Source organism: Oxyura jamaicensis, chromosome 21, assembly GCF_011077185.1.
Source record: "Oxyura jamaicensis isolate SHBP4307 breed ruddy duck chromosome 21, BPBGC_Ojam_1.0, whole genome shotgun sequence".
NCBI lineage: Eukaryota > Metazoa > Chordata > Aves > Anseriformes > Anatidae > Oxyura > Oxyura jamaicensis.
The window spans coordinates 5601906-5613155 of NC_048913.1; the positions used below are offsets into that span (position 1 = coordinate 5601906).

General features: G+C 49.0%; 2 protein-coding genes across 2 annotated transcripts; both read right to left on the minus strand.

The window, feature by feature from the left end:
• Positions 1–1990: 1990 nt before the first annotated feature.
• NPPA (natriuretic peptide A) lies at positions 1991–4461 on the minus strand. The gene is made up of 3 exons (XM_035344461.1): positions 4342–4461; positions 2371–2656; positions 1991–2094 (listed from the first exon to the last, which is right to left on the minus strand). Exons 1-3 carry the CDS (start codon positions 4459–4461, stop codon positions 2078–2080), a joined length of 423 nt encoding a protein of 140 aa, XP_035200352.1. The 3' UTR covers positions 1991–2077.
• Positions 4462–8478: 4017 nt separating this feature from the next.
• Positions 8479–9579, minus strand: LOC118177305 (natriuretic peptides A-like). Its single transcript, XM_035344924.1, has 3 exons — positions 9151–9579; positions 8733–9006; positions 8479–8617 (listed from the first exon to the last, which is right to left on the minus strand). The coding sequence occupies exons 1-3, from the start codon at positions 9259–9261 to the stop codon at positions 8592–8594; spliced, it is 411 nt and encodes a 136-aa protein (XP_035200815.1). The 5' UTR covers positions 9262–9579; the 3' UTR covers positions 8479–8591.
• Positions 9580–11250: the final 1671 nt, after the last annotated feature.

The following is an 11250-nucleotide window of genomic DNA, read 5'->3' on the forward strand; positions in this document are numbered from 1 at the left end:
CATGCAAGTTTTGCTTGACTAGGTAAAATTCAGCTCCAGCAAGTGCTATTAGTGTTAGAGCATGAGGACTGGTTGTACTTCCTTTCATAGCAGGGCATGGGGAGCCCAGTGTGGAGGGATCCACCTGTGTTCCCATTAGCTGCAGCAGGAAGAAGGGGGCTGCAGGGCTGTGTTTGGAAAGCCTCTTTGAGGGGACGAGGCTGTGGTTTGAGGGGATGAGGCTGTGTTGCCCTCACAACGGCTCCCCAAAGCCGTTACACCAGCTGGAGGCCCCTTGATTTATTAAATCACCTCTGAATAAATGCAAAGTCACTGTAGCTTTTCCCTACAGAGCCGTTTTGTGGTTGCCGCTGGGAGCCTTGATCTGGGAACCAGTTCTGCTAGAGAAACCCCTCTGGACACTATTGCACGGAGTATTTTATTTTTGGCTGGCTCTGACTAGGAGGAGATGTTCTGACATATCACAGGAGGTGTCGGTTCCTGTTGGAGTGGAGCAAAATGATTCCCCCGGAGCAGGTTTCTGCTCTTCTTGCCTAGGGAAGAATCACGAGGGCCAGCATCAGGTGCCTCTTGGAGGCCTTGTCAGCAGCACGGGGAGTGCCTGGGAGGACAGCTTGTCAGAAATGTCGTGTGGCATAAGCCTTTTAAAGAGATACAGCAGCCTTTGCTGTAAACAGTGCATGCAGGTGTGGTGTGCCACTCAGCACCCCATCTTATGGTGTCACTGTAGCTGGGGTTTCTGAGAGCCGTTGCCAGCAATTTGCAAGGCTCTGGCAGCTCTGCCTGCCTGTGGCCTGCCTCAGATATAATTCCTCTCCCTACAGACCCCTTTGATGGGGGTGTGTATGCCTTCAGCAGCTGAGTCCAGCTTGGTGCTGCTGTATTCTTAGGCCCTGGGAGCAAGACTCTAAATTAGATCCTCAGAATAACCCAGTTTCTAGTGGGATGTGGGATCACAGGACAGTTGCACACAGCCTGGGCTCAACGCTGTTGCTGTAGCTGACCAGGGCACCCAAGCAATTTGGTCCTCGGGATGCTAACTGGACGTGTTCTTCGTGACATAACCCTGTTATGGTTCATATAAACCTATTAGGGAAATGGGGTTCAGGCCAAATTCAGATCATAGGTGTGAAATTCAGCTAAAAAGGTTTAAATGAGATCTGTAGCAGGCTTGTAGTCTATGTGTTAGTCATGTTTAGATCTACAGCGTGAGGGGCTGTTCCCGGAAAGTGATAAATGTTATGCCCAAGCTGCTCTGTAATAGGAGTGACCCCTCTTTCCCTCACATGGAGAAATACTGTGATAGGATTCACGCCCTCTGAGAATCCTTCAAGAAGAACTGGGGCTCAGCAGCTCAACCCCATACAGAGTGAAACAAGACACAGTCAGTGATGTATCTTTCTGTTGATGCTTGTAGCCTTTATTCGGTCAGTGCTAGAAAGCATATACAATGAATTCCCTTTCCTCCCTCTGGTTATCTTCTTATTGGTGAAATTTTGTTCTCTTTCTAATTTCTTTTCTCATAAATTTTGCTTACACGAGGGATTTGTGGCAGTGGAGTGGCAAGTGCCTTGACTGAATAAGCTATATCAGCAGAAGGACTCTCTTGGTACTGAAACCCTGTCTACAGGAGGGCTCGTGTTGGTCTTCCAGTGTTGAGCAAACTTTATTTCCTGATAACATTATAATTTCTTAGTGCAGAGAGGGAAACTGGAGTGAAAAACTCATTCTCATTTCTCCCAGGTTCATACTTTCTCAGTACTGTGTAAGATCCAGCCTTGTGGGTACCAGAGTACCAATAAAATGTAGGCTTTGACTTTAGGAAAATACAAGAAATTTAATGCAACAGACAGGAGAGAGGTCCAGCATAGATGTCTAACGTGTTAGTTTTATTTAAAGATGGTCTCTTGGTGCTAGAGTAAGAAATGTTCTTTTAAAAAAAATCAAATAAATAAATAAATAAATAAATAAAAATAGGAATAACTTTCTGTTGATGAGTTTAGGAAGCATCTGGCTTTCATCTTGGGAGGAACGGGTACTGTAAAGCATTCTTCAGAGCACGGGTAGGGAAGTTGTCCTAATTCTTCCTGGAACCTGCAAGCCAAACAAGCAATAAATGTTACTTGAATCTGTTTGTCTCCCAGTATACGCCACTATCGCCAGCAGTGCTTTTATCTATCAAATCAATAGACACAGAGTTTCTTTTGAAAAACCACCACTAGCTTAGATTTCCTACTGAAGTGAACTCCTTTCTCAAACTGTTTAACTATTTCTTATTATTAAAGACTTTAATGAGAGCCTGCTCCTCCCTTGTTGCCTAACACAGCTATAGTCTGTTCTGTTCACCAAGATGGCTTAGGCTGGACTCACCATTGCACCCCATTCCACTCAGGGAGCCAATTCTGTCAATTCTCCTCCCAAAGCAGCCAGAATCTCTCATCATCCTGGGCATCTGCACTCCCCTCAGTCTCTTGAGGAAGGGGTCCCTGTAGGACAGAGGGGTGTTGGGTGCTAGCTTGGACTCAGTCTTCTGGTCATCAGTGTCATCTATGAGTTCTGGTGGGATCTCCTCCTGGGTTTTGGGCTCTTGCAGGTCAGGATTGGACTCCAGGGCTTCCATCAGTGCAAACTTATCCTCCAGTCTCTCCAGCAGAGCCTAAAACAGAAGAATTAATTTCATGAAACTTGTAGTTTCATGGTCATTTACTAGCCCTTCCGCTCATCTGATTCTGCATTCACCTATGGTCCTAAAGCCATCCCTAGGGAGTCTCTCAGGTTGGATTCCAGAGTTGCTGGTGGTTCTTGAGCTCAGCAGTAAATCCAGTAATTCCACACTAATTCTGTCTATGGGTAGGTCTAGCCAAAACCTGCTAGAAGCTGCCTGCCACAGCAGTGTTTCTTACTGGCAAGGTTAGAAAAGCTCATGGCAGAGAAACAAAGCAAGGTCTGTGTTGCACCGGGAGATTAAACCCAACCCATCAGTGGTACACAGTCTCAAAGTACTTCTAAATCCATAGTGACTCCCATATTCTCAGAAGCTGTCTGCAATGGTGCTTGTCAGCTGTTGGCTTTCTCTTCTTTTTCTGCCTAAGATCGTAGGTGTGCTCGTCACCACTTGCTGTTGCAGTGGGCAGCACTGTGAGAAGCTCTTGGCATCTCCACTAATCTCTGCCCCAGGAGCTGCTGGATTGCTGCTCCTTTAAAGTAACGTGCGTCTCCTTGAAAATACCTATATGAAAAAATTATGTCTGCTATCTGACTTCCTTCTGGGTACCGTTCTCTGTATGTTTTAAAGCTTTGAATAACAGGGATCAGGAAACCTCCCCAAGGGCAGCTCAACCAATTAGAAGACTCTAGTTGTCCATCTCTAGAAATAGGCTAGAGGGGAGTGAGCCTTACAGCTTGCTTGGGGGTGAGTGCATTTGGAAGCCACCCTCCTCAGCTAGCTACTGAGACAGCGGAGCCTGGAGGCAAGAGGCAGTTTGGCTGACACTGTCCTAATTATCTTAGGGAGTTTGATCTGGGTCTGATGCTGCAATAAGCTGGCCACTGATACCATTCCAAGGAAATGTTGAAGTTGTCAGATTTGGTCTTGCAAGACTGAATCTGAAGTTTGTATTGCTTCCCAAGCTGTTGTAATAATGTTCTCTAGGTATTACTCTGTTCTCTTAGTATCACTCTCTGTTCTCTATGTATCACTTTCTGTTCTCTACGTATCACTCACAAAGTTTGCATATGGTAATTTTGTAGCTCTAGGGTCTTTTCTGGATGAGTCCCAGTACACGATGATACTGTTCCTCTCGATCTGCACAAGTTGTGCATCTTCTAAAAGTCTGCCTTTGGGTGCTCTGCTTTGCCTTCTCAGCTCCCACCTACATGCAGCTCCGTTCTCTTAAATCCACACAGCTGGAGCAATGTGACTGCCCTGCTCCTCTGGACCTGCCAGTTAGCAGGACAAACAGACAGAGCCCACCCGAAAGTTGTCTATTTATTCTCCTAGAGCTACTGCAATGCGTTACTTGGTCCTCTGTCTGGGACATTGCTCTACTTCATTAAGAAACCCGAAAGGAGGTGGCTGTTTAAGAGCCTAAGAACCAACAACCCAAAGCAGACAGCCCACAGCATCACAATTCTGTTTCCCCAGGAGCTTGGGTGATCCCAGCACCGGAGGGGATTGCTCTACAAAGCTTCGTTAAACCCCTGTGAAGAACTGAGACTTCGTCCCCCAGCATGTGATCACTAATGCGGCTACCCGGTTGTACAACAGAAAGGCAAAGACACCACCTCACGCTCTTCTAAGCCCCCTGAAAGTTAAACCTTGCAAAAGCAGAGAGTCCTCACCTCCATGCTGGCCAGTTCTTTGGCGGGGCTGAGGCTGTAGATGGGGTTGGCTGTGCTGGCCTGGAGCTGGATGAGAAGCAGCAAGAGGAAACCGCAGGAAAATGAGCCTTTAGTGTCCATGGTGCTGCCTTCGTTCGGAATATGTGGCGTTCGAGCTGTTTCTTCTGAGATGGCTCTTCAGGTCTCTCTCTTCCTTGTCCTATCCTCTCTCTTCCGAAGCTTGTCTTTTATACTGTTTGGGTGTGATCTCTGCTTCCTAGGTTATCGGTGGATTTATCTGGGGCGCATTCCAGTTCTCCTGCAGGCATGCAGCTCTGTCAAGGGAAGATTCCCTTTATTAGCTGTCATTAGGCAGCAGCTGCTGTTGCTGAGGAATGTATGTCACAAGTCAGTGATTTCATGTCACTCCCCCTCCTCTTGATACCAGGCGCTGTGATTACATAGTCCAGTTGGAAATTCTTCGCAATTTTCTTTCAAGAGACCCCTATGGTCAGGTTTATGGAGATGGGAAAGAACCCCGAAATGGCTCTAAACTCTGCTCGATCGGAAGATTTCCATAGGGAAATTACCTTTAATAGGGAAAGTAAAAAAGCTTTTCAGATGAGCGCTTGGTGGAAAGCGAAGGCTGAAGGATACTTTTAGGACACCTAAAGTATCATGCGCACTTTCCTTCTATATATGGCATACGTGTAGCCACCGCATACCACGGAGTGTGCTGAAAATCTCAGGTTTGGGCCACTTCTCTTTCCCCATTGCCCTAGAGGTGAGATCACCGTTGAGTCTCTGTATTTGTGTGTTGCCAACAACAGAGGCGCCCCGATCCGCACCTCGTTACAGCCGCTAACGTCTGGACTGACTGCGGGGACACGGAGTGCCTCCAGCCCCCAGGCAAACGACTTCGGCACCACGGAAAAATTAGTCTTTATTAGCAGCTACAGGTTTAAATCAATGGGATTTCTTTAGACTTCGATGGTAAGGCCTGACCTCGCATTAACAAAATGTGAAGAAGAGACGGTCAAATTCAGGAATACTTTTCTTGTACTAGTTTCTAATGCCATTGTACCAGAAAGCAACTTGCTCGGTGAGAACTTGAAATAAACGGCTTTCAGTGTTATTCAGCAAAGGTATCGGAATCTGGCCCTAGGGGAAAATGAGTGAATTTTGTCTGTGTTTGTTTGGGGAGGGGGGTTAAATGAAACAGTTAATATTTATATCTTTTGAAAAGCATTTATTTGTTTCTTTGAGTGCTGAAGTTTTCAAGACTAGCTAAAAATTGCCTATGTTTAAATGGGAAATTACAAAAATGCAGATTTGCTGCAACTTCCTCCTCCAGCATTGTTTTTCTTTGTATAGTGCAAATAAAAGTTGCTCTTTTTACATAACTATGGGAGATTTCTAAATCATAAATCTTATGCTGCATTTAAAGTTTATGCTGCATTTTCCAAACATTTCTTGTTATTTGACATTGAAACAAGAACAAATATATAAGGAAGTTGTATACAAATATATAAGGAAGTTGCATACATAATTTGTTAACTATTGATATTAATATAGGTCTTGAACGAATCTCCAAGGTAGAGTTGCTAAATAATAGTGGAATGATAAAATATTTTTCATGCCCTAACATAGTGTTTGTATACAAGCGTGCACACACTGTTCACATGATCAGCTTCCCAAAATTATACGAGAAAGGACATTCCCAAGGTTGTGAAATCAAGCTCAAACACTACTTTTTCCTAATATAGCATGAAGTCAGCTCAACCCCGCATGTGTTATTATAAGAGCACTCCCTATGCACTCTGCGGCACTTTTTTTCCTCAGTACATAGAGGCAGTACTCATTTCTTTTCTTATTCTGTGTCTTAACCCGATCTTATTTAGTCCTGTTCAAATTGTGGTTAAGAAAGAATTAAGAACCTGATAGCTTTTTTATCGACACTCCGTGCCTCAGTGTCTTTATAGTTCACTAATTAATTGCAACTATTTTCTTTCTACTCTTCTTGGGTGTGTATTTGTTTATTTGCACAGGGCATTATCTTCATTTTCTAAACTGAGAAAGGTGAGAATTCATTAATACTGAGTGTCCAATTCAATATATCTAGGGTCTGTTACTGTTCTATTTTTTGTTTATTTCCTTTCACCCCCCATGCGCCAAGTATTCTCTAGTGCTGTCTCTGTGCTAAAAAAAAAATGCTGTTGCTTGATCTGAGTTTTGCCTGAGAGCTCAGCACATCTGTAAAGCAGCCCCTGGGTCACAAACCCAGACCTAAGAAACTGAGGAACATGATTTCAGTCCCAATTGTGAAATATTTAGCTTTGAGTGACCTGTCCCCGTGAAACAATCTAATGTTCCAAGATTCCTTTTAATAGCCTGGACCAAGAGAATCTCCTTTCTTTTACTGGCTTGTTCACTTTCCATCTTCCATATGCCACAGCAGATAAATGAGATCTAGGGGCTCGACTTCAGCCTTGACGGTATTTTTCTAAGATGGGGATGTTGGTGTGCTATTCATGTAGGATGTATCAAAGTATCTAGATGAGATAAAATGGCTGACCCTCACAGGCGCTCTTGTGTTTACAAAGCCAGACTCTGCCCTCTATTATCCATCTCACATCTGTGCCAAAACAAATGGAGCGTAAAATGTCAGAACTCAGCTATAAAGCTCACTTGTTTGTTTGCTTGTGGTATCTCGGTATCATCACCCTTGCAAGGCTTGCATGAATTTCAGGCTTTACAGTCCAGTGATGGAGGGACAAGCCCAAGTCATTGCCTGTGCTCTGCTGGCCATTCAATCAGTAAAAACCCTGCTGGGAGTCTTAACAGAGCAGCAGGTTTGTATTAAAGGTGTACTGTGACCAGTTTTGGAAGAGAAAATCGGCACATTGTCTCACGCAGCCCCCTGGGGTACGGCACAGGAGGTATGGAGACTTGAGGCTGCATTAGGAAGCAGCGCAGGCTGTTGAGAGCAGAGAGACAGAGCACCAAGGGTGCTGCCCAGAGCCCTGTGTCCGGATCCCTGTGAGGAGGAGACAGAGCTCAGCTTGAGGTAACTCTGCCCCTTCCCCAGCAGGATGAAGCAATGTCCTTTGTTCTTCAGCCCTGTGAGGCTGCCCTAAGGGCTGATGTTTTGTGGATCCCTTCTGCCAAAACACCTATTGTAACCGATGCCCTTGCCTTGCACATCCTTCCACGGATGTCCATTTCATTGTCATAGTGCGACTGAAGACTGTTGGGGTGGGGACTGACTGTAAAGAGCCTCTGTAGTCCTGTTCTGGGTTAGAGGCTGGATCTGGATTCCTTTCACCCCCTGGTGACCAAACCCTTTAGCAAGGCTCTACCATGCCCTACCCAAGCTCTCTTTCCTTGCAGTTGGGTTAGATTAAGACAGAAACAAAGAACAGAGGCTGCCAGCGTGGGAAACAAAAGCAGAAAGTAATGATGTCTGATGAGCTGCATGCACACCATGAGCCCAGGACAGGCCACGCTGCAACTAAGATAACTAAGGTACCTCACTTTTTCCACTGGGGAGGTAACATCTTCATCCCAGCCACCCCTTGCCCATGGGGCTATGGGTTAGGGTGCGGGGTGGCTGCTCCCGGGACGGGGCCACCCGCCTGCCTGTCCGTCTGCGCAGCCTGTCGTGCTCCGCAGCCTTGCCTTGGGAAGCCGGAGCGGGCTGTGCGGCGCCGTGTGGCCTTAGCACGGGTTAAACCGGACTGCACATCACCCTGGAGGAGGGCAGGGAGGCTTCGCCGAGGCCGGGTTGGGCCGAGCCGAGCCGAGCCGAGCCCTCTGGCGTCTGTCCCCGGTGCTGAAGCCCGGCTGCCCGGGAGTCGCAGCTCAGCCCTGCCGGCAGCTCGCTCGGAGAACCGCCGAGCCCCGTGCCCGCGGGGCTGCCCCGTGCCTAGCTCGGTGCCTGCGACAGGACCCGACAGGACCCCACAGTGCCCGACAGTGCTGCCACTGCTGCCCCCCTGCTGCCGCAGCCCTCCGGCTAAAGCTGCCCCGGACCCGGCGGGATGCTCCTGCCAGTGTCAAGGACCCTCCGCGCAGAGGAGGAGGAGATCTCTGCGGGGGCTTTCCGTATGCTACACTGTGACCCCCAAAACCCCACAAACCACTCACAGACGGCCACGCTTTGTATAAAAGGTTTATTGCTGCGTTCCCCAGCCCCGCGGAGGCTCCGGGGGGAGCGTGGCTGCCCGGCGGCTGGACGCCGGCCCGGAGGCTCGAGGATGCCGGTCCCGGCTTCAGCTTCTCCCTCTCCTCCAGAAACCTGGAAGAAAAGGGGCGGAGAGCTGCGGGGGTGCCCCAGAGCCTGCCCCGGTCCCCTGGGCTGTGGCAGGCGGGGACGAGCCGCGGGGCAGCGCCGGGGCCGAGCCGGGACCTACGGGCTCTGTAGTGGTTGCATCCCAGCCCCGTCTGCGCGCCGATCCTCTCCATCCTCGTCCCAAAGCAGCCGGAGAAGTGCCTCCGTCGGGAGGAGGAGAGGAGGCTCCTCCACCAGCTCTGCCCCTCCGCCTGCTCGGTTGGGCTGGGGGCCGGGAGGGGGGTCCCCGGCAGGTCCCACTCGGGGCCGCCGTCCTCAGCTCCAGCCTCTGGCTCGTCCTCCAGAGCCGGCCCTCCTTCCTCCTCCCGCAGCTGCCCCAGCGCCTCCAGGAGGTCCTGGGGGGGAAGGAGAGGGAGGGAAGGAGCCGTGGCAGGGGGAAGGGGAGCCCCGCTCCTTCCCCCCGGTCCCCAGTGGGACAGGAGCGGGTGGTCCGCCCCGGGAGCCCCGGCCCGCCCCGGTCCCGGCCCCGGCCCCGGTACCTGCAGGGAGCGCAGCTCCGCATCGTGCTCGCCACCGGCTGCCTCAGCCCCGGCCCAGGGCAGGACGAGCAGCAGCAGCCAGGCCCTGCAGCACACAGCCGGCAGCTGCATCCTGTCCTGTCCTGTCCTGTCCTATCCTATCCTATCCTATCCTATCCTATCCTATCCTATCCTATCCTATCCTATCCTATCCTATCCTATCCTATCCTTATCCTATTCCACCCTACCCTACCCCAGCTTGCCCCGTGTTTTTGCTTTGCCTACGGATGCTTCCCCTTATATCCCCACTCTCTGCCCGGAGGGAGCTCAGCTGCCTCCTGCCAGATCCCCGCAGGAGCCGGAGCCCTGTCCCCCGGCTCCGATAAGGGAACTGGTTACAACTGGCCCCACAGGTGACCCTCCAGGAGAGGGGGGTTCCCTGAGTGCAGCACCTCCTCCAGAGGGAGAGAACTGCCCCGAGTCATCTCCTCCCCTCCTGGTAGCACTCATTTTCCCAGTGATTTCCTTCCCCCCCTCCACTCTCCATCACCGGTAGGTAGGAGGTGGTGCAGTGGAAACACCTTGCACTCTCTGCCCGTTTGCTCTGCCTGACATCTGCAGGCACACAGGAGCCGTGAGCTGGCCCAAGCAGGGTGTTACTTTCTCTTCCAAGGGGTGAGGGATGCATCATTTCTCCTTTGTGGGAGAAAGAAGAGGGGGCAGCTGTCTGTAGCAGCTCCCAACAGTTTTTTCTTCTCTGTCTAGATATTTTTGTGCTCTGTGAATAGACCAAGGTCTGAGGCTTGCTCTTAAATTTTCCTTCCTTGCAAGTTCATGTGATGATGCTTGCTGGCATTCCCCACAAACCCACCCTCTATAGCTGAGTCACTAAACTTTTAGTGGCCTAAGTCTGCCTTGAGCAATGCTACGGCCGACTGCTTAGCTGGACAAGTTACTAGCCATGCCTTGGCTATAGCAGCCATCAGTCACCAGCCTCTCCCCATATTCCACCATTTTACCTGTAAATGCTGGTGCCTTCTGTCCCTCACAGATGGGGTTGGAGTGAGAAATTCCTATGGAAAGAGTGCTCCTTCCAGAAAGATCGGTGACTTTGCCCACAGAAAGCTTCTGTAGAACTTTGCATTTAAGCTCCCCAGACAAAAATGTTGCAATTACCAATTTGGCAACTGTACCAGGCGGCCACTTTGTACGAAACTTTCTTATTTTGCCTCAGAGCTTTTCAGCACTTTCTTATTAACTTTCAGCAGCTCTCCTGTGTGAGTGGCAAATTTCAAATATAAATGAGTACAATTTCTACTGGTCCTGGGGTGCAAATCTAGATGACCCTGTTAGGTCCCTACAGAATTCAGTGAGCAGAGCAGCAGACAGGGCCTTTTCAATCACTGCCTGGGTGACATTCGAGCAATTACAGTAAGCCTCTGCTTTCTGCACCCCTTGTTGGCTTAGACAGACACTCATCAATCTCTCTGGTTGCACTAGATATCCAGTGATTTCTGCTTGGGCCTTTATCTGAAAGTCTGTCTTTAAGCTCAGCAAAGCCAAAGAAAATCTTGCCTCTGACTTTAGAGAGTTTTGAACCAACCTTTTGTGGACTTTGTGTTTCTACATCTTCCTCACCCCCTTTTTGTGTGTGTGTCTTTCTGTTCCACAAACTTGCTTACAGCTGACAAAATTCATCTTGGATTGGAAGCAAACCAGCAATGTCAGATGGTATGGGACCGTGATCTCTGCATCCAGCAGTCTTAACAGCTGGAAAATTATTATCTTTTTTAAGCATCACAACAAAGAAGAATTCAAAGAAGAATCTGGCAGAGAGAAATGAAGCACTTATTTTGAAAGGATGGTTCCCAAATGAAGGAAGGAGCTGTTACGGTGATACAGAATGAGAGCAGATAGCCAAGGTGAGGGTGTAGAACATCCCTGATTTTGCATGTAGGACAGGCAGGAGCAGGAAGGGGTAAAGCAGAGAGAGTGTACATGACCAAGACAATTCAGCCCTCTAGTGATAAACCAGACCAAATCCTGATTGCTGCCTAACATCATTTATAAATAGGTACCCTAAAGGAGGAAGTTTTGGGAAAGATATCTGTATGTTTCTTT